Raw genomic sequence first — 23,388 nt, forward strand, 5'->3', positions numbered from 1 at the left:
AGATTCAGACATTAGATTCAGACATTAGATTTAGACATTAGACATTAGATTCAGACATTAGACATTAGATTCAGACATTAGACATTAGATTCAGACATTAGATTCAGATATTAGATTCAGACATTAGATTCAGACATTAGATTCAGACATTAGATTCAGACATTAGATTCAGACATTAGATTCAGACATTAGGTTCAGACATTAGGTTCAGACATTAGGTTCAGACATTAGATTCAGACATTAGATTCAGACATTAGGTTTAGACATTAGGTTTAGACATGTGCTTTGCCAGATTCCTTCTAACCAGTAACTCTTCACTCTGTTCGTCTCTCTTCTCCTCCAGCAGGAAGACAACGTGATAGACATCAGAGAATATGTCATCGCCTTATCGGTTGTATGCAGACCTGCTAAAACTCTGGAGACCATGAAACTGGCCTTCAGGGTACGTTTTCTGCTCCAGCTCTGGTTTCATGCTCTGTCAAGGTGTCTTTTCAGAGGGCCTACGACCACTGATATTTCTGCCAGTTTCCATTTGAGAGGACGTACTAATGACCCATGGTGTGAGTTGTAGACCGTGTCGATTTTAACAGATGGTCTGAGGCCCAGCCGGCTCAATGGGTGTGAGTGAGATGTGAAAGGGGTCATGGGTCATCTAATGTGTGTTAGTTATTATTTGCATATATCCCAGATGTTTGAGGCGGAGGAGGACGGTGCGATCACAGTGGCTGAGTTGGCCTGCATCCTAAAGACGGCGTTAGGAGTGGCTGACCTCGACGTCTCACGTCTCTTCGCTGCTATCGACACAGAGGACACGGGGAAACTCACCTTTGGTAAGAAACGACTTGTCTTCCTAGCTTGTACTTGTCTTCTTGTTTAGCTGCTCGTGGGAGTATACGCCTGGGGTGATTTCGAACCTTTATTTAACCAGGCAAGTCAGTTAAGAACAAATTCTTATTTTCAATGACGGTCTAGGAACAGTGGGTTAACTGCCTGTTCAGGGGCAGAGCTACAGATTTGTACCTTGTCAGGTCTGGGGTTTGAACTTGCAACCTTCTGGTTACTAGTCCAACACTCTAACCACTAGGCTACCCACAGTTATGTTGTGTCTGTAATCTCTAGTTCATTTGTAAATATTAGGAGTGTACCTATCTTTGTAAACATGCACTTGTTTTCTAGTGTGTTAATTGTAGGTTACTGTATTTTAACTTGCTTGGAATAACCTTTACTGTTGTGTGTGGCGCCCCCTGTGGCGGTAACAGGCAAGTTCAGGAGCTTTGCAGAGCATCACCCAAACTTCAGTGAGGACTACCTGTCCACAGACAATACAGGCCGTAACGGCTGTCCTCACCAGCCCAAGGCCACGCCCAACGCCAAGCCTCAGACCAACGGCTTCTGCCTGACTTCAGCCCGCGAGACAAACACCACGACACAACGACGGACTGTTCAGTGAAGAAACACAACTGAGTCCGTTAGTCACCTGAGAATCCACCTCTCCTGGTGAGAGAGTGGGTGGTGGGGTTGTTGTTGTTGTTGTTGTTGATGGGCTATATGTATGGTCAGTCGGATACACACACACACACACACACACACACACACACACACACACACACACACACACACACACACACACACACACACACACACACACAGACGAGAAATGTAACCCTTATTAACCGTATCCAGAATGTTTCTACGGTTCATTTGATCTTGGTAATCTGACGTTGTTTGTTTTTCGTAGAGTTTTTCTGTATTTGTTCTGAGGAAGGAACATTTTAAATGCCAAAAAGATGGCTGATGACGATTGAGGAGAAGTGAAGCATGAAACACTGGAAGGGAAGCACATGTGATGTTTCCTCCATGTTGGGGTCTGGGAGAGGTCGAGAGACACCACCTCAACCAGGGAAGAACATGTGATGTTTCCTCCATGTTGGGGTCTGGGAGAGGTCGAGACACCACCTCAACCAGGGAAGCACATGTGATGTTTCCTCCATGTTGGGGTCTGGGAGAGGTCGAGAGACAACACCTCAACCAGAGAAGAACGTGATGTTTCCTCCATGTTGGGGTCTGGGAGAGGTCGAGAGACAATACCTCAACCAGAGAAGAACGTGATGTTTCCTCCATGTTGGGGTCTGGGAGAGGTCGAGAGACAACACCTCAACCAGGAAAGGAACCTTAGTTTTGAGTGAATTCGGTGTTTATTTCTTAGTTTAATCTTCTTCTTTCTGATGGAAAGATGGCAGGTTTGACTCTGGGTGCTTTACTGTCAGTGAGCAGTATTGAGGGACTGTGATGGAATAGAACAGCCTTAAAGCACCAGTGACATTGTCTGAGCCCACTTTGGCTTTGATTGAACTTTTGAGGTGCAATATGGCTGATGTACAGATGTAGGATCTTAATTTGAGCCAGTTGGCTACAGCAGGGAAAATAATCCTGCATCAACAGGAAATGTTTTAATTATTATATGGATTATAATGTATGGTAATTTTTGGGCAGGTTAATACATCAATATATAAAATAAGGGAAAATAAAGTCTGACATTTCTAAGTGGAAATTACAAACTTCAAAATAAATTTTAAACCTAAAATACACGACACATTTTAAATGCAGGAAAGTTCTCCTGAAACATGGTGATCAAATTAAGATCCTACACCTGTAAAATGGGTCAGATTTAAGGTGTGATTATGGCTGATATCAGAGGGGTCAGATTTAAGGTGTGATTATGGCTGATATCAGAGGGGTCAGATTTAAGGTGTGATTATGGCTGATATCAGAGGGTCAGATTTAGGTGTGATTATGGCTGATATCAGAGGGGTCCGGTTTAAGGTGTGATTATGGTTGATATCAGAGGGGTCCGGTTTAAGGTGTGATTATGGCTGATATCAGAGAGGTCAGGTTTAAGGTGTGATTATGGTTGATATCAGAGGGGTCAGATTTAAGGTGTGGCTTTAAGGGAAAACAGAACCAGCAGGGTGTAAGTCATGTAATGCGACTGCGTTGTCGTCAGTGCAGACGACCGTCTCTCCTAAAGACCAGGACTTCAGACATGAGATCTGAGTTAATATATGAGATGTTCGCTGGATTACATTGTTTGTTTGTTTAACTGACAGTAAACCTGTTTAAATAGACGTAATCTAAAGTAGTGCACTATGTAGGGAATAGGGCCCTGGTCTAAAGTAGTGCACTATGTAGGGAATAGGGCTCTGGTCTAAAGTAGTGCACTATATAGGGAATAGGGCTCTGATCTAAAGTAGTGCACTATGTAGGGAATAGGGCTCTGGTCTAAAGTAGTGCACTATGTAGGGAATAGGGCTCTGGTCTAAAGTAGTGCACTATATAGGGAATAGGGCTCTGATCTAAAGTAGTGCACTATGTAGGAATAGGGCTCTGGTCTAAAGTAGTGCACTATATAGGAATAGGGCTCTGGTCTAAAGTAGTGTACTATATATGACCCTGGTCTAAAGTAGTGCTCTATATAGGGAATAGGGCTCTGGTCTAAAGTAGTGCACTATGTAGGGAATAGGGCCCTGGTCTAAAGTAGTGCACTATGTAGGGAATAGGGCTCTGGTCTAAAGTAGTGCACTATATAGGGAATAGGGCCCTGGTCTAAAGTAGTGCACTATATAGGGAATAGGGCTCTGATCTAAAGTAGTGCACTATGTAGGGAATAGGGCTCTGGTCTAAAGTAGTGCACTATATAGGGAATAGGGCTCTGATCTAAAGTAGTGCACTATGTAGGGAATAGGGCTCTGGTCTAAAGTAGTGCACTATATAGGGAATAGGGCTCTGGTCTAAAGTAGTGTACTATATATGACCCTGGTCTAAAGTAGTGCTCTATATAGGGAATAGGGCTCTGGTCTAAAGTAGTGCACTATGTAGGGAATAGGGCCCTGGTCTAAAGTAGTGCACTATGTAGGAATAGGGCTCTGGTCTAAAGTAGTGCACTATATAGGGAATAGGGCCCTGGTCTAAAGTAGTGCACTATGTAGGGAATAGGGCTCTGGTCTAAAGTAGTGCACTATGTAGGGAATAGGGCTCTGGTCTAAAGTAGTGCACTATGTAGGGAATAGGGCCCTGGTCTAAAGTAGTGCACTATATAGGGAATAGGGCTCTGGTCTAAAGTAGTGCACTATATAGGGAATAGGGCTCTGGTCTAAAGTAGTGCACTATATAGGGAATAGGGCTCTGGTCTAAAGTAGTGCACTATATAGGGAATAGGGCCCTGGTCTAAAGTAGTGCACTATATAGGGAATAGGGCTCTGGTCTAAAGTAGTGTACTATATATGACCCTGGTCTAAAGTAGTGCTCTATATAGGGAATAGGGCCCTGATCTAAAGTAGTGCACTATATGACCCTGGTCTAAAGTAGTGCTCTATATAGGGAATAGGGCCCTGATCTAAAGTAGTGTACTATATATGACCCTGGTCTAAAGTAGTGCTCTATATAGGGAATAGGGCCCTGGTCTAAAGTAGTGCACTATATAGGGAATAGGGCTCTGGTCTAAAGTAGTGCACTATATAGGGAATAGGGCTCTGGTCTAAAGTAGTGTACTATGTAGGGAATAGGGCTCTGATCTAAAGTAGTGCACTATATAGGGAATAGGGCCCTGGTCTAAAGTAGTGTACTATGTAGGGAATAGGGCTCTGGTCTAAAGTAGTGTACTATATATGACCCTGGTCTAAAGTAGTGCTCTATATAGGGAATAGGGCCCTGATCTAAAGTAGTGCACTATATAGGGAATAGGGCCCTGATCTAAAGTAGTGCACTATATAGGGAATAGGGCTCTGGTCTAAAGTAGTGCACTATGTAGGGAATAGGGCCCTGATCTAAAGTAGTGCACTATGTAGGGAATAGGGTGCCATCTGGGACCTACCTGTCGATCTATCCACTGTTAATCACCTGAATGTTACTATAGAGGTCTATGGGACAGGTATTTGTTACTATAGAGGTCTATTGGACAGGTATTTGTTACTATAGAGGTCTATTGGATGGGTGAATGTTACTATAGAGGTCTATGGGACAGGTATTTGTTACTATAGAGGTCTATGGGACAGGTATTTGTTACTATAGAGGTCTATGGGACAGGTATATGTTACTATAGAGGTCTATTGGACGTTACTATAGAGGTCTATGGGACAGGTATATGTTACTATAGAGGTCTATGGGACAGGTATTTGTTACTATAGAGGTCTATTGGACAGGTATTTGTTACTATAGAGGTCTATGGGACAGGTATTTGTTACTATAGAGGTCTATTGGACAGGTATATGTTACTATAGAGGTCTATTGGACAGGTATTTGTTACTATAGAGGTCTATGGGACAGGTATTTGTTACTATAGAGGTCTATTGGATGGGTGAATGTTACTATAGAGGTCTATTGGACAGGTATTTGTTACTATAGAGGTCTATGGGACAGGTATTTGTTACTATAGAGGTCTATGGGACAGGTATTTGTTACTATAGAGGTCTATTGGACAGGTATATGTTACTATAGAGGTCTATTGGACAGGTATTTGTTACTATAGAGGTCTATTGGACAGGTATTTGTTACTATAGAGGTCTATGGGACAGGTATATGTTACTATAGAGGTCTATTGGACAGGTATTTGTTACTATAGAGGTCTATTGGACAGGTATTTGTTACTATAGAGGTCTATTGGACAGGTATTTGTTACTATAGAGGTCTATTGGACAGGTATTTGTTACTATAGAGGTCTATTGGACAGGTATTTGTTACTATAGAGGTCTATGGGACAGGTATTTGTTACTATAGAGGTCTATGGGACAGGTATTTGTTACTATAGAGGTCTATGGGACAGGTATTTGTTACTATAGAGGTCTATTGGACAGGTATATGTTACTATAGAGGTCTATTGGACAGGTATTTGTTACTATAGAGGTCTATTAGACAGGTATATGTTACTATAGAGGTCTATTGGATGGGTGAATGTTACTATAGAGGTCTATTGGACAGGTATTTGTTACTATAGAGGTCTATGGGACAGGTATTTGTTACTATAAAGGTCTATTGGATGGGTGAATGTTACTATAGAGGTCTATGGGACAGGTATTTGTTACTATAGAGGTCTATTGGATGGGTGAATGTTACTATAGAGGTCTATGGGACAGGTATTTGTTACTATAGAGGTCTATGGGACAGGTATATGTTACTATAGAGGTCTATGGGACAGGTATTTGTTACTATAGAGGTCTATGGACAGGTATTTGTTACTATAGAGGTCTATTGGACAGGTGATTGTTACTATAGAGGTCTATTGGACAGGAGATTGTTACTATAGAGGTCTATTGGACAGGTGATTGTTACTATAGAGAAGGGGTTTGCCATCTAAAAGCGCCATGGGTTCTAAATACAAGTAGTTTCTATAACACATCCTTATACCATGTCTGTCGTTTACATAAACACCCCCCCCCCCAAAGAGAGCTTTACAATGGGAGCAATATATGACATCATTCACCGTCTCAACTTCTTCTCCTTTCAAAGAGATCAAATGAATATGTATTTTTATTTTTATTCCAAATGCGGGCATTTTGTGAATTTCTGGTAATTACGTAAATTATTTTTTATTTGATTTGATTTTTTAAAAATGTATTTAATTTCCCTGCCTGCCGTGAGCAAGAAATGTGATGTTTTTATCATGTGGATTTGTGCTGTTGCTCAAAGTAAGTCTGTCCTGGTTCCTTTTGTATAATGGACGGAGTAGATTTGTGTTGTGGTACACAAACAGCCTCAAAATCTATTGTTAATATAACTTGTTGTTCTTATTCTTAATATTATCGAATGCTTTAGATGCCAAAATGCATATTTAAAAATAAATAAAAATAATAGCCTTGAATCTATCTATTTATCTATCTATGGTTTTCATGATTATATAAAGAGAATGTATAGACAATCTGTCATCTTTTTTTTTTAAAGCTACTAAAATCACTGATATTTAACAAAATGTACTTTTAAATCATGATTTCCATAACAATATTGTGTTAATTAGTGCTTCTATTTCATGCTGTGATTTCATCCTGGTCAACGTGTACCAGGTTGAACAATAGCTGTTGTGTGTTAAGCCTTGAGGTGCAGATCCCCTGCTATATGACAGGCCTACTAACACACCAACCTAGCAAGCCTGGATCCACACATTTACAATGGGACTCTTTTGTTGTTGCTAGAATTCACCACCACAGTTACTTTATCTGTTTCTACGGGAACATGTTTATACCGTTTTGTTTTCTATAATGTATTTGTGTTTACACTTTAGATGGGATTCTCTTTTTTTTCCTGAGGATGTGTGACGTCTGTTGCTTCTCATTTCATGGTGGTATATTACTGTGGCCATGCTTGTATTATCTTTTCATATTTGTTATTAAATGGAACACATACTAATAAAGATCTGGAATTCCAGTTGTGTGGAGAGGGGGGTTTGTATCCCCAAGTTCACCTCCCCCCAATTTTTTTTTGTTGTTGTTGTAAAGAAAGAGATCTGTGTTCTATATTTAGCTCAGTTTTCTAGAACTGTGTCGTCTCAGGATCTTTGACGTGTTCTAACACAAGATTGGTAACGGTTTAACGGTTTAACGGACCGGTAAGAGGAAGCTTCTGATTGGCTTATTCAAGGAATAGTCAACACAGATGTTTTTTTCCGTTTGGATTATTTAGGTAGCTGTGAAATTAAGACTCTCTGACTAAAAAGGTTGTTGTTGCAAAACAAAAGTTGGTCCACCTAGTTCTCGTACTATTAATTCATTTCATCATGTTGTCTGTCTATTGTTTTAAATATCTCACAACATACAAGAATCGTTCTGTTTCTATCGGTTTTTTAAAAATGGTTCTGAAGACAAACCGTAAGAGCTGATATCTTATTTATGCTACGACTACTGCTGCCTGCTTCTTCTGTGTCCCACACTGAACTGAAGACGAAACATCAACCTGTGTGATGCTCTATACTGATACCTAGCTATCTGACTTTCTGATGGTTCCTCTAGACTGATACCTAGCTAGCTCTTTCTGACTTTAGCTGATGGCTTCTCTAGACTGATACCTCTAGACTGATGGTTCCTCTAGACTGATAGCTAGCTAGCTGGCTTTCTGATGGTTCCTCTAGACTGATACCAAGCTAGCTAGCTTGCTGATGGTTCCTCTAGACTGATACCTAGCTAGCTAGCTTTCTGATGGTTCCTCTAGACTGATAGCTAGCTAGCTGGCTTTCTGATGGTTCCTCTAGACTGATACCAAGCTAGCTAGCTTTCTGATGGTTCCTCTAGACTGATACCTAGCTAGCTAGATTTCTGATGGTTCCTCTAGACTGATACCTAGCTAGCTAGATTTCTGATGGTTCCTCTAGACTGATACCTAGCATGCTAGCTTTCTGATGGTTTTGCTGTGTGGACCAGGATCGTGCTGAATTTGCTGTTCTTTCTCTCTACATTTTTCTATTTTCTCCTCTTGAGTTTTTATTTGTAATGTACTTAAACAGTCATTTACTGCAAGATACTTTGAAGTGTATTTTTGGGAACGCTATGATGATATAACTTGTCAATGTGACTCTTTAATATACAAATAAATACAACATTTAACACCAAGTTTCTGTGTTTCTTAATGTAATGCCGTTAGTCTGGGCTCTATGTAGACTGGTGTTCTATGTAGACTGGTATTCTATGTAGACTGGGTTCTATGTTGACTGGGTTCCATGTAGGCTGGTGTTCTATGTAGACTGGGTTCTATGTAAACTGGTGTTATATGTAGACAGGGTTCTATGTAGACTGGTGTTCTATGCAGACTGGTGTTTTATGTAGACTAGTGTTCTATGTAGTCGGGTGTTCTATGTAGACTGGTGTTCTATGTAGTCTGGGTTCTATGTAAACTGGTGTTCTATGTAGTCTGGGTTCTATGTAGACTGGGTTCTATGTAGACTGGTGTTCTACGTAGACTGGTGTTCTATGCAGACTGGTGTTCTATGTAGACTGGTGTTCTATGTAGTCTGGTGTTCTATGTAGACTGGTGTTCTATGTAGTCTGGGTTCTATGTAAACTGGTGTTCTATGTAGTCTGGGTTCTATGTAGACTGGGTTCTATGTAGACTGGTGTTCTACGTAGACTGGTGTTCTATGTAGACTGGGTTCTATGTAGACTGGTGTTCTATGTAGACTGGTGTTCTATGTAGACTGGTGTTCTATGTAGACTGGTGTTCTATGTAGACTGGGTTCTATGTAGACTGGTGTTCTATGTAGTCTGGGTTCTATGTAGACTGGTGTTCTATGTAGACTGGTGTTCTATGTAGACTGGTGTTCTATGTAGAACTGGTGTTCTATGTAGACTGGTGTTCTATGTAGACTGGTGTTCTATGTAGTCTGGTGTTCTATGTAGACTGGTGTTCTATGTAGCCTGGGTTCTATGTAAACTGGTGTTATATGTAGTCTGGTGTTCTATGTAGACTGGTGTTCTATGTAGACTGGTGTTATATGTAGACTGCTGTTCTATGTAGTCTGGTGTTCTATGTAGACTGGTGTTCTATGTAGACTGGTGTTCTATGTAGACTGGTGTTCTATGTAGACTGGTGTTCTATGTAGACTGGGTTCTATGTAGACTGGTGTTCTATGTAGATTGGGTTCTATGTAGACTGGTGTTCTATGTAGACTGGTGTTCTATGTAGTCTGGGTTCTATGTAAACTGGTGTTCTATGTAGACTGGTGTTCTATGTAGACTGGTGCTTAATGTAGTCTGGGTTCTATGTAGACTGGTGCTCTATGTAGCCTGGGTTCTATGTAAACTGGTGTTATATGTAGACTGGTGTTTTATGTAGACTGGTGTTCTATGTAGTCTGGGTTCTATGTAGACTGGTGTTTTATGTAGTCTGGTGTTCTATGTAGACTGGTGTTCTATGTAGACTGGTGTTCTATTTAGTCTGGGTTCTATGTAGACTGGTGCTCTATGTAGTCTGGGTTCTATGTAGACTGGTGTTCTATTTAGTCTGGGTTCTATGTAGACTGGTGCTCTATGTAGTCTAGGTTCTATGTAGACTGGTGTTCTATGTAGACTGGTGCTCTATGTAGTCTGGGTTCTATGTAGACCGGGTTCTATGTAGACTGGTGTTCTATGCAGACTGGTGTTCTATTTAGTCTGGGTTCTATGTAGACTGGTGCTCTATGTAGTCTGGGTTCTATGTAGACTGGTGTTCTATGTAGACTGGTGTTCTATTTAGTCTGGGTTCTATGTAGACTGGTGCTCTATGTAGTCTGGGTTCTATGTAGACTGGTGTTCTATGTAGACTGGTGCTCTATGTAGTCTGGGTTCTATGTAGACCGGGTTCTATGTAGACTGGTGTTCTATGCAGACTGGTGTTCTATGAGGTTGAAAACGGTTGTTGACAAATGGCACAGATTCTGTCTCCCTCTTGAGGCCTCAACTAACCACAGATAGAGAGGGGGGGTGTGTCTGTTCATTACCACCTTGAATGGCCGCTCTCCTCTGTTGAACTGTTTATTTAATCCAATAACAGGGAGATCCCATTTGTTTTATTGTGTCCTGAGGAAACAACCTGGCCTCAGGGCAATATGTAGGATTTGGTACGTACATTTTTTCCCCCCTTCATTTAGTATGATACATTACGTGACGTTAGGTTACGTTACGAATGGAATAGCGGTTGTACAACACCATATAAATTTAGATGATGTATAGTATTATAACGTCTTTCTCTGAGACCAGGCTGCATGTTGCATCATAACAACAAAGAAGAATGAATTGAGAATGTATGTTTCTGATTAGTAGAGTTACCAACAAAGGTTAGGAGAATTAGGTTAGGGGGAGTTGGGGGTTCGCTAAAATGTTACTGTTTGTAATGTAACTTCAGATGACCAATGTGAGTCCAGTCTGGAGGACCTGATCAACAGCACCCTGCCATAACCCCCAGTCATTTCAGATCAACCTATTGTTCATCTCTTATGGGATTTCGATGAATAATGACTCAATGATGTATACATTTAACTTAAAACTATAACTAAACAGAATACTACTATGTTACTGTGTGAATGTATGAATCTTATTATAATCATAATACTGAATTATAATGTGTGTAGTTTTAGTCAAGAGTTAGAACAAGGACTTTCTGTTCCTTGTTTGAAACGAATGGAGCTATCATCAGACCGGCTGGAATACTGTGTTCCTTACAGGACATTCTGTCCCTACCCAGGGAGGGGAGAGACCTGGGGCTATACTGACATTCCTTACAGGACATTCTGTCCCTACCCAGGGAGGGGAGAGACCTTGGGCTATACTGACATTCCTTACAGGACATTCTGTCCCTACCCAGGGAGGGGAGAGACCTGGGGCTAGTAGTAGATTGTTTAACAGGTGGCAGACAAGGTAAGAAGACTTGTGAACTATATTGCCATTGTATCTGAGAGGAGGAGGGACATTTATGACGAAATGTGAGGTATGTAAACTAATGTCCATGGCATTATGGGGAGCGCTCTCGAGAATAAATGCTATTGGCTAACTTTTGATAGACTGATCTCTGGTCTATTTTATGCAAATAAGGATCTTACAAATTCTTAGAAACAGACAGAGTGATTTGAATTGAATTGGTTAATGAACGCATGTAGGAATTGTTATATTCTTTAAACATAATCAGAGCTCCCCAATCTCTGCCCAGAACTTTGAAATGATGTCAATATTTCCCATTTCTACTACGGTTCATGATGACGAATATATATATATACATACAGTGGGGCAAAAATGTATTTCGTCAGCCACCAATTGTGCAAGTTCTCCCACTTAACAAGATGAGAGAGGCCTGTAATTTTCATCATAGGTACACTTCAACTATGACAGACAAAATTAGAAGAAAAAATCCAGAAAATCACATTGTAGAATGTTTTATGAATTTATTTGCTAATTTATTTGCAAACGATGGTGGAAAATAAGTTTGGTCAATAACAAAAGTTTATCTCAATACTTTGTTATATAACTTTGTTGGCAATGACAGAGGTCAAACGTTTTCTGTAAGTGTTCACAAGGTTTTCACACACTGTTGCTGGTATATTGGCCCATTCCTCTAGAGCAGTGATGTTTTGGGGCTGTTGCTGGGCAACATGGACTTTCAACTCCCTCCAAAGATTTTATATGGGGTTGAGATCTGGAGATTGGCTAGGCCACTCCAGGACCTTCAAATGCTTCTTACGAAGCCACTCCTTCGTTGCCCGGGCGGTGTGTTTGAGATCATTGTCATGCTGAAAGACCCAACCACGTTTAATCTTCAATGCCCTTGCTGATGGAAGGAGGTTTTCACTCAAAATCTCACGATACATGGCCCCATTCATTCTTTCCTTTACACGGATCAATTGTCCTGGTCCCTTTGCAGAAAAACAGCCACAAAGCATGATGATTCCACCCCCATGCTTCACAGTAGGTATGGTGTTCTTTGGATGCAAAGAACACCATACCTACTTGGCCAGCTCTCCCGCTATCTCTCTCTGAATGATCTTCTTGATCCAAATCAGTCAGGTTTCAAGACTAGTCATTCAACTGAGACTGCTCTCCTCTGTATCACGGAGGCGCTCCGCACTGCTAAAGCTAACTCTCTCTCCTCTGCTCTCATCCTTCTAGATCTATCGGCTGCCTTCGATACTGTGAACCATCAGATCCTCCTCTCCACCCTCTCCGAGTTGGGCATCTCCGGCGCGGCCCACGCTTGGATTGCATCCTACCTGACAGGTCGCTCCTACCAGGTGGCGTGGCGAGAATCTGTCTCCTCACCACGCGCTCTCACCACTGGTGTCCCCCAGGGCTCTGTTCTAGGCCCTCTCCTATTCTCGCTATACACCAAGTCACTTGGCTCTGTCATAACCTCACATGGTCTCTCCTATCATTGCTATGCAGACGACACACAATTAATCTTCTCCTTTCCCCCTTCTGATGACCAGGTGGCGAATCGCATCTCTGCATGTCTGGCAGACATATCAGTGTGGATGACGGATCACCACCTCAAGCTGAACCTCGGCAAGACGGAGCTGCTCTTCCTCCCGGGGAAGGACTGCCCGTTCCATGATCTCGCCATCACGGTTGACAACTCCATTGTGTCCTCCTCCCAGAGCGCTAAGAACCTTGGCGTGATCCTGGACAACACCCTGTCGTTCTCAACTAACATCAAGGCGGTGGCCCGTTCCTGTAGGTTCATGCTCTACAACATCCGCAGAGTACGACCCTGCCTCACACAGGAAGCGGCGCAGGTCCTAATCCAGGCACTTGTCATCTCCCGTCTGGATTACTGCAACTCACTGTTGGCTGGGCTCCCTGCCTGTGCCATTAAACCCCTACAACTCATCCAGAACGCCGCAGCCCGTCTGGTGTTCAACCTTCCCAAGTTCTCTCACGTCACCCCGCTCCTCCGCTCTCTCCACTGGCTTCCAGTTGAAGCTCGCATCCGCTACAAGACCATGGTGCTTGCCTACGGAGCTGTGAGGGAACGGCACCTCAGTACCTCCAGGCTCTGATCAGGCCCTACACCCAAACAAGGGCACTGCGTTCATCCACCTCTGGCCTCCTCGCCTCCCTACCACTGAGGAAGTACAGCTCCCGCTCAGCCCAGTCAAAACTGTTCGCTGCTCTGGCCCCCCAATGGTGGAACAAACTCCCTCACGACGCCAGGACAGCGGAGTCAATCACCACCTTCCGGAGACACCTGAAACCCCACCTCTTTAAGGAATACCTAGGATAGGATAAGTAATCCCTCTCACCCCCCCCCTTTAAGATTTAGATGCACTATTGTAAAGTGACTGTTCCACTGGATGTCTTAAGGTGAATGCACCAATTTGTAAGTCGCTCTGGATAAGAGCGTCTGCTAAATGACTTAAATGTAAATGCAAACACGAGTTGAGTTTTTACCAAAAAGTTATATTTTGGTTTCATCTGACCACAGGACATTCTCCCAATCTTCTTCTGGATCATCCAAATGCTCTCTAGCAAACTTCAGAGGGGCCTGGACATGTACTAGCTTAAGCAGGGGGACACATCTTGCACTGCAGGATTTGAGTCCCTGGCGCCATAGTGTGTTACTGATGGTAGGCTTTGTTACTTTGGTCCCAGCTCTCTGCAGGTCATTCACTAGGTCCCCCCGTGTGGTTCTGGGATTTTTGCTCACCGTTCTTGTGATCATTTTGACCCCACTGGGTGAGATCTTGCGTGGAGCCCCAGATCGAGGGAGATTATCATTGGTCTTGTATATCTTCCATTTCCTAATAATTGCTCCCACAGTTGATTTCTTCAAACCAAGCTGCTTACCTATTGTAGATTCAGTCTTCCCAGCCTGGTGCAGGTCTACAATTTTGTTTCTGGTGTCCTTTGACAGCTCTTTTGTCTTGGCCATAGTGGAGTTTGGAGTGTGACTGTTTGAGGTTGTGGACAGGTGTCTTTTATACTGATAACAAGTTCAAACAGGTGCCATTAATACAGGTAACGAGTGGAGGACAGAGGAGCCTCTTAAAGAAGAAGTTACAGGTCTGTGAGAGCCAGAAATCTTGCTTGTTTGTAGGTGACCAAATACTTATTTTCCACCATCATTTGCAAATACATTCATAAAAAATCCTACAATGTCATAGTCGAAGGGTACCTATGATGAAAATTACAGGCCTCTCTCATCTTTGTAAGAGGGAGAACTTGCACAATTGGTGGCTGACTAAATACTTTTCCCCCCACTGTATATACACACCGCCCTTCATTTGGTCAGCCATTGATCACAACTCATTTACTGATGCAGGTTGTCCTCCATTGACAACATGCTAACAGATGGGGACGTGTTGATATTGACGTGTTGTTATTGACGTGTTGTTGTTGACGTGTTGTTATTGACGTGTTGTTGTTGACGTGTTGTTGTTGACGTGTTGTTGTTGACGTGTTGTTATTGACGTGTTGTTATTGACGTGTTGTTATTGACGTGTTGTTATTGACGTGTTGTTGTTGACGTGTTGTTGTTGACGTGTTGTTATTGACGTGTTGTTATTGACGTGTTGTTGTTGACGTGTTGTTGTTGACGTGTTGTTGTTGACGTGTTGTTATTGACATGTTGTTATTGACGTGTTGTTGTTTACGTGTTGTTGTTGACGTGTTGTTATTGACGTGTTGTTGACGTGTTGTTGTTATTGACGTGTTGTTATTGACGTGTTGTTGTTGACGTGTTGTTGTTGACGTGTTGTTATTGACGTGTTGTTGTTGACGTGTTGTTGTTGACGTGTTGTTGTTGACGTGTTGTTGTTGACGTGTTGTTGTCGATGTGTTGTTGTTGACGTGTTATTGACGTGTTGTTATCGACGTGTTGTTATCGTTGACTCCTTTGTTTTGTTGATGTGTTGTTGCCGTGTTGTCCCTCTGTGTCGTAGAAAGGCCCACAGGCAACCTCAGCATGGTTATGTACAAGAACCGTAAACTCAACGGCTAAGACAGTTATTTAACGATGGTTACCCTCAATATATCTCCCAACTCACTCCGTAATATCCATCCCCGTGTCCACCGCTGTTACAGGGCCCGAGTGGGATTGTATTAGAGCGGGTACAGCAGCCTCCATTCCCTATATAGTGCACTAGAAAATAGGATGCCATTTGAGACTTACCCCAGTAGCATTAGATCTCAGAGAAAATACATAGCTTAGTGCTGTTTGGCTGAAAACAGAAGCTGGGAGAAAACCACTAGCTTTCATAATGTGAAACCTGAGTCATGTCCCGGTGTTCTCATGGTGGGAGAGGAAACGCCATCTCAATGGGAACACTTACTGGACCGAGGTTTTTTACACTTAAAAAAAAATATATAGATATATTTTATCCCTTTTTCGGGGTATCCAATTGGTAGTTACAGTCTTGTCTCATCGCCGCAACTCCCGTACGGACTCAGGAGAGGCGAAGATGGAGAGTCGTGCGTCCTCCGAAACACGACCCAACCTGCTTCTTCTGCCGGCCAAACCCTCCCCTAACCCAGACGGCGCTGCGCTGGGCCAATTGTGCGCCGCCCCATGGGTTTCCCGGTCGCGGCCGGCTGCTACAGAGCCTGGACTCGAACCCAGAATCTCTAGTGGCACAGCTAGTACTGAGATGCAGTGCCTTAGACCACTGCCCCACTCGGGAGGCCATCTTTTTACTGTTCACTCTATTATAATATAATTCACTACTGTAATTTACTGGGAATAATAATATAATTCACTACTGTAATTTACTGTAAATTATCACTAAATTCACTATTGTAATTTACTGGGAATAATAATATAATTCACTACTGTAATTTACCATGAATTATGATATAATTCACTACTGTAATTTACTGGGAATTATAATATAATTCACTACTGTAATTTACTGTAAATTATCATTAAATTCACTACTGTAATTTACTGTAAATTATCATTAAATTCACTACTGTAATTTACTGGGAATTATGATATAATTCACTACTGTAATTTACTGGGAATTATAATATAATTCACTACTATAATTTACTGGGAATTATAATATAATTCACTACTGTAATTTACTGTGAATTATAATATAATTAACTACTGTAATTTACTGTGAATTATAATATAATTCACTACTGTAATTTACTGGGAATGATAATATAATTCACTACTGTAATTTACTGTGAATTAGAGTATAATTCACTACTGTAAGGTACTTTGACAGTCCAGCAGCAGATGCACATCATTATACACTATCTACAGTAGTATCTACATCTTCAGTCCAGGCAGTAAACGTATCCCGCAGTACTGACTAACTGTATGGCATAGATTTTACTTGAAGAATTGACAAACCCTAGATACTTAATTTAGGATTTTTTGGGGTGAAAGACCAATGGTGTGGAGTTACTCTTGTTAAAATGTCTCGTTTAATTTCTCAGCCAGGTCTTATTCACGTGTATGTTTCTGTAGAGAAACAAGGTCAGGAGCAGTCAGTCAGAGACTCAGACAATAGAGCCCCCCCTCCAGCATCGTCTGGGATCACTGGATTTAGCCATGACTCCATGGAGAAAGAATGTAATCATTGTTTCCCTGCATGTCAAGCTGTCGCAAACACACACACACACACACACACACACACACACACACACACACACACACACACACACACACACACACACACACACACACACACACACACACACACACACACACACACACACACACACACACACACACACACACACACACACACACACACACACCCCTGTCAACAACAACCATAGAATATATGCTAAGCTACGCCACAGCATAATCAGCCCACGTTTTCTATGTCTTCCTCATGGAGAACACTTGCAGTGTTCGTGGTAAACAGCATCTGGATAAATGGACCTCTGGCCCTCGTTTCCCTGCGTCCCTGTTGTTGCCTAGAGAGATCCCATCAGCGACGACACCATACAGAATGGACCCGTCCACCCGTCCATCAATGCCCCCTCCCCCACCCCTCACTATTTCCCATAGGGCTCTGGTCTCAAGTAGTGCACTACGTAGGGAATCGGGTGCTGTTTGGAACACGGTACCTGTCTGTAGGTAGCATGATGAGATGGTAATAGTTATGTATCACGTTGAGACAGGATCCTCGTCTCAGACCTCTGAGACCACAGCTGTTGTGTTACGGAGACAGTGGGCTGCATCTCAATTGGTCTAAAGTAGTGCACTATGTAGGGAATAGGGTGCCTCCCCTGGTCTAAAGTAGTGCACTATGTAGGGAATAGGGTGCCATTTGGGATGCACACAGGGAAACAGCCCACTGGATTACTGTTCTGCCCTAGCCTGTTCCTGTTCCTGTCTTACAGGTCATGCCACATCTATCCAATCATATAGCTCAATATGAAACCCTTTGTGATTGGATGTGGTGTGTTGATCGATGAGGTCATACCACATCTATCCAATCATATAGCTCAATAGGAAACCCTTTGTGATTGGATGTGGTGTGTTGATCGATGAGGTCATACAACATCTATCCAATCATATAGCTCAATATGAAACCCTTTGTGATTGGATGTGGTGTGTTGATTGATGAGGTCATACCACATCTATCCAATCATATAGCTCAATATGAAACCCTTTGTGATTGGATGTGGTGTGTTGATTGATGAGGTCATACAACATCTATCCAATCATATAGCTCAATATGAAACCCTTTGTGATTGGATGTGGTGTGTTGATCGATGAGGTCATACCACATCTATCCAATCATATAGCTCTACTTCCCTAATGACAGGTGGGAACTAACACAGAGTGGGGTGTGAGGTGACTGGAGAGTGATGTCATAGAAAAACATGTGCTATCTAGAACCTCATTGGTTTCTTCGACTGTCCCCATAGGAGAACCCTTTTTGTTTCCAGGTTAGACCCCTTCTGGGTTCTCCTACTACAGAAGGTTCTACAGTTCTATCTGGAAACAAGAAGGGTTCTCCTACTACAGAAGGTTCTACAGTTCTATCTGGAAACAAGAAGGGTTCTCCTACTACAGAAGGTTCTACAGTTCTATCTGGAAACAAGAAGGGTTCTCCTACTACAGAAGGTTCTACAGTTCTATCTGGAAACAAGAAGGGTTCTCCTACTACAGAAGGTTCTACAGTTCTATCTGGAAACAAGAAGGGTTCTCCTACTACAGAAGGTTCTACAGTTCTATCTGGAAACAAGAAGGGTTCTCCTACTACAGAAGGTTCTACAGTTCTATCTGGAAACAAGAAGGGTTCTCCTACTACAGAAGGTTCTACAGTTCTATCTGGAAACAAGAAGGGTTCTCCTACTACAGAAGGTTCTACAGTTCTATCTGGAAACAAGAAGGGTTCTCCTACTACAGAAGGTTCTACAGTTCTATCTGGAAACAAGAAGGGTTCTCCTACTACAGAAGGTTCTACAGTTCTATCTGGAAACAAGAAGGGTTCTCCTACTACAGAAGGTTCTACAGTTCTATCTGGAAACAAGAAGGGTTCTCCTACTACAGAAGGTTCTACAGTTCTATCTGGAAACAAGAAGGGTTCTCCTATGGAGACAAAGGTCCTTTTTGGAAACATTTTTCAAAGAGCATGAGAGATGGTGCTACTCATGAGAGGACGGTCATGAGAGGACGGTCATGAGAGGACGGTCATGAGAGGACGGTCATGAGAGGACGGTCATGAGAGGACGGTCATGAGAGGACGGTCATGAGAGGACAACAATGAGAGGACAGTCATGAGAGGACGGTCATGAGAGCACAACAATGAGAGGACGGTCATGAGAGGACGGTCATGAGAGGACGGTCATGAGAGGACGGTCATGAGAGGACGGTCATGAGAAGACGGTCATGAGAGGACGGTCATGAGAGCACAACAATGAGAGGACAGTCATGAGAGGACGGTCATGAGAGGACGGTCATGAGAGGACGGTCATGAGAGGACGGTCATGAGAGCACAACAATGAGAGGACAGTCATGAGAGGACGGTCATGAGAGGACGGTCATGAGAGGACGGTCATGAGAGGACGGTCATGAGAGGACGGTCATGAGAGCACAACAATGAGAGGACGGTCATGAGAGCACAACAATGAGAGGACGGTCATGAGAGGACGGTCATGAGAGGACGGTCATGAGAGGACGGTCATGAGAGGACGGTCATGAGAGCACAACAATGAGAGGACGGTCATGAGAGGACGGTCATGAGAGGACAACAATGAGAGGACGGTCATGAGAGGACGGTCATGAGAGCACAACAATGAGAGGACGGTCATGAGAGCACAACAATGAGAGGACGGTCATGAGAGGACGGTCATGAGAGGACGGTCATGAGAGGACGGTCATGAGAGCACAACAATGAGAGGACGGTCATGAGAGGACGGTCATGAGAGGACGGTCATGAGAGGACGGTCATGAGAGGACGGTCATGAGAGCACAACAATGAGAGGACGGTCATGAGAGGACGGTCATGAGAGGACGGTCATGAGAGCACAACAATGAGAGGACGGTCATGAGAGGACGGTCATGAGAGGACAGTCATGAGAGGACGGTCATGAGAGCACAACAATGAGAGGACGGTCATGAGAGGACAGTCATGAGAGGACGGTCATGAGAGGACGGTCATGAGAGGACGGTCATGAGAGGACGGTCATGAGAGCACAACAATGAGAGGACGGTCATGAGAGGACAGTCATGAGAGGACGGTCATGAGAGGACGGTCATGAGAGGACGGTCATGAGAGAACGGTCATGAGAGGACGGTCATGAGAGGACGGTCATGAGAGCACAACAATGAGAGGACGGTCATGAGAGGACGGTCATGAGAGGACGGTCATGAGAGGACAGTCATGAGAGGACGGTCATGAGAGGACGGTCATGAGAGGACAACAATGAGAGGACGGTCATGAGAGAACAACAATGAGAGGACAGTCATGAGAGGACGGTCATGAGAGGACGGTCATGAGAGGACGGTCATGAGAGGACGGTCATGAGAGGACGGTCATGAGAGGACAGTCATGAGAGGACGGTCATGAGAGGACGGTCATGAGAGGACAACAATGAGAGGACGGTCATGAGAGGACGGCCATGAGAGGACGGTCATGAGAGGACGGTCATGAGAGGACGGTCATGAGAGGACGGTCATGAGAGGACGGTCATGAGAGGACGGTCATGAGAGGACAACAATGAGAGGACGGTCATGAGAGGATGGTCATGAGAGGACGGTCATGAGAGGACGGTCATGAGAGGACAGTCATGAGAGGATGGTCATGAGAGGACGGTCATGAGAGGACAACAATGAGAGGACAGTCATGCGAGGACGGTATTGAGAGGAACGGTCTTGAGAGGACGGTATTGAGAGGACGGTATTGAGAGGACGGTCTTGAGAGGAACGGTCATGAGAGGACAACCATGAGTGGACAACCATGAGAGTACGGTCATGCGAGGTATTGAGAGGAACGGTCTTGAGAGGACGGTATTGAGAGGACGGTCTTGAGAGGACGGTCTTGAGAGGACAGTATTGAGAGGACGGTCTTGAGAGGACGGTCTTGAGAGGACGGTCATGAGAGGACGGTCATGAGAGGACGGTCACAACAATGAGTCATGAGAGGATGGTCAGAGGACGGTCTTCATGAGAGGACAGTCATGAGAGGATGGTCATGAGAGGACGGTCATGAGAGGACAACAATGAGAGGACAGTCATGCGAGGACGGTATTGAGAGGACGGTCTTGAGAGGACGGTATTGAGAGGACGGTATTGAGAGGACAACCATGAGAGGATGGTATTGAGAGGACGGTATTGAGAGGAAGGTCCTGAGAGGACAGTCTTGAGAGGACGCTATTGAGAGGACAGTATTGAGAGGACGGTATTGAGTGGATAGTATTGAGAGGACGGTCTTGAGAGGACAGTAGATCATTTTGAAAAAGTTTGAAGTAGTTCACATAATTCATAAAATACTCCATTAAAGACAAATGAAGAATTCCATTATTATAATGTAGACTTTGATTTTAAATCCACTGAATAGAAAGGCAGACGGCCTTTACAGTAAAAGGATGAGACATGACAGGGGAGGTCTTCCTGACAGGCAGACCACAGGCTGTGAGGATTGGCAACAACACCTCCTCCACACTGACTCTTAACACAGGGGTCCCCCAGGGCTGTGTCCTCAGCCCTATGCTGTACTCCCTGTTCACCCACAAACTGACTCTTAACACAGGGTCCCCCAGGACTGTGTCTTCAGTCCTCTGCTGTACTTCCTGTTCACCCACACACACTGACTCAACGCAGGGGTCCCCCAGGGCTGTGTCCTCAGTCCTCTGCTGTACTCCCAGTTCAACCACTAACTGACTCAACACAGGGTCCCCCAGGACTGTGTCCTCAGCCCTCTGCTGTACTCCCTGTTCGCCTACAAACTGACTCTTAACACAGGGGTCCCTCAGGGCTGTGTCCTCAGTCCTCTGCTGTACTTCCTGTTCACCCACACACACTGACTCAACGCAGGGGTCCCCCAGGGCTGTGTCCTCAGTCCTCTGCTATACTCCCTGTTCAACCACAAACTGACTCTTAACACAGGGGTCCCCCAGGGCTGTGTCCTTAGTCCTCTGCTGTACTCCCTGTTCACCCACACACACTGACTCAACGCAGGGGTCCCCCAGGACTGTGTCCTCAGTCCTCTGCTGTACTCCCAGTTCAACCACAAACTGACTCTTAACACAGGGGTCCCCCAGGGCTGTGTCCTTAGTCCTCTGCTATACTCCCTGTTCACCCACACACACTGACTCAACACAGGGGTCCCCCAGGGCTGTGTCCTCAGTCCTCTTTTGTACTCCCTGTTCACCTGCGTAGCTTTGCACAACACCAACTTCATCATCAAGTTTGCTGAAGATACCACGGGTGTAAAAGCATGATAACCAACAATGTCGAGTCAGCCGATATGGAGGAAGCACTGTACGTGAACTTGCATTGTGTTGCCAGGACAACAACGTCTCCCTAAACGTCAGAAAAACAATACATTTATTCTACTGAGACATGAACTTTATGTTCATATGATCTTTCATTAGTTCATATTGTTTTAGTTGTTCAGAAGGAACCTCCAGTAATCATTTAGTTGTCTAGAAGGAACCTCCAGTAATCATTTAGTTGTCTAGAAGGAACCTGCAGTAATCATTTAGTTGTCTAGAAGGAACCTGCAGTAATCATTTAGTTGTCTAGAAGGAACCTGCAGTAATCATTTAGTTGTCTAGAAGGAACCTGCAGTAATCATTTAGTTGTCTAGAAGGAACCTCCAGTAATCATTTAGTTGTCTAGAAGGAACCTCCAGTAATCATTTAGTTGTCTAGAAGGAACCTGCAGTAATCATTTAGTTGTCTAGAAGGAACCTGCAGTAATCATTTAGTTGTCTAGAAGGAACCTGCAGTAATCGTTTAGTTGTCTAGAAGGAACCTGCAGTAATCATTTAGTTGTCTAGAAGGAACCTGCAGTAATCATTTAGTTGTCTAGAAGGAACCTGCAGTAATCATTTAGTTGTCTAGAAGGAACCTGCAGTAATCATTTAGTTGTCTAGAAGGAACCTGCAGTAATCATTTAGTTGTCTAGAAGGAACCTGCAGTAATCATTTAGTTGTCTAGAAGGAACCTGCAGTAATCATTTAGTTGTCTAGAAGGAACCTGCAGTAATCATTTAGTTGTCTAGAAGGAACCTGCAGTAATCATTTAGTTGTCTAGAAGGAACCTGCAGTAATCATTTAGTTGTCTAGAAGGAACCTGCAGTAATCATTTAGTTGTCTAGAAGGAACCTGCAGTAATCATTCAGTTGTCTAGAAGGAACCTGCAGTAATCATTTAGTTGTCTAGAAGGAACCTGCAGTAATCATTTAGTTGTCTAGAAGGAACCTGCAGTAATCATTTAGTTGTCTAGAAGGAACCTGCAGTAATCATTTAGTTGTCTA

General features: G+C 43.5%; 1 protein-coding gene across 1 annotated transcript; it reads left to right on the forward strand.

Moving 5' to 3' along the window:
• Window positions 1-212: 212 nt before the first annotated feature.
• Window positions 213-15,438, forward strand: LOC124025756 (lysophosphatidylcholine acyltransferase 1-like). Its single transcript, XM_046339096.1, has 4 exons — window positions 213-442; window positions 689-830; window positions 1,260-1,409; window positions 15,380-15,438. The coding sequence occupies exons 1-4, from the start codon at window positions 425-427 to the stop codon at window positions 15,436-15,438; spliced, it is 369 nt and encodes a 122-aa protein (XP_046195052.1). The 5' UTR covers window positions 213-424.
• Window positions 15,439-23,388: the final 7,950 nt, after the last annotated feature.

This window comes from Oncorhynchus gorbuscha, unplaced genomic scaffold (genome assembly GCF_021184085.1).
Source record: "Oncorhynchus gorbuscha isolate QuinsamMale2020 ecotype Even-year unplaced genomic scaffold, OgorEven_v1.0 Un_scaffold_2416, whole genome shotgun sequence".
NCBI lineage: Eukaryota > Metazoa > Chordata > Actinopteri > Salmoniformes > Salmonidae > Oncorhynchus > Oncorhynchus gorbuscha.

Bases quoted from the DNA above. Each gene is read 5' to 3' on its own strand.
- LOC124025756 (XM_046339096.1), top strand. The intron at 831-1,259 runs GTAAGAAACGAC...TGGCGGTAACAG, and splicing joins CACGGGGAAACTCACCTTTG to GCAAGTTCAGGAGCTTTGCA. The intron at 1,410-15,379 runs GCGAGACAAACA...TCTGTGTCGTAG, and splicing joins CTTCTGCCTGACTTCAGCCC to AAAGGCCCACAGGCAACCTC.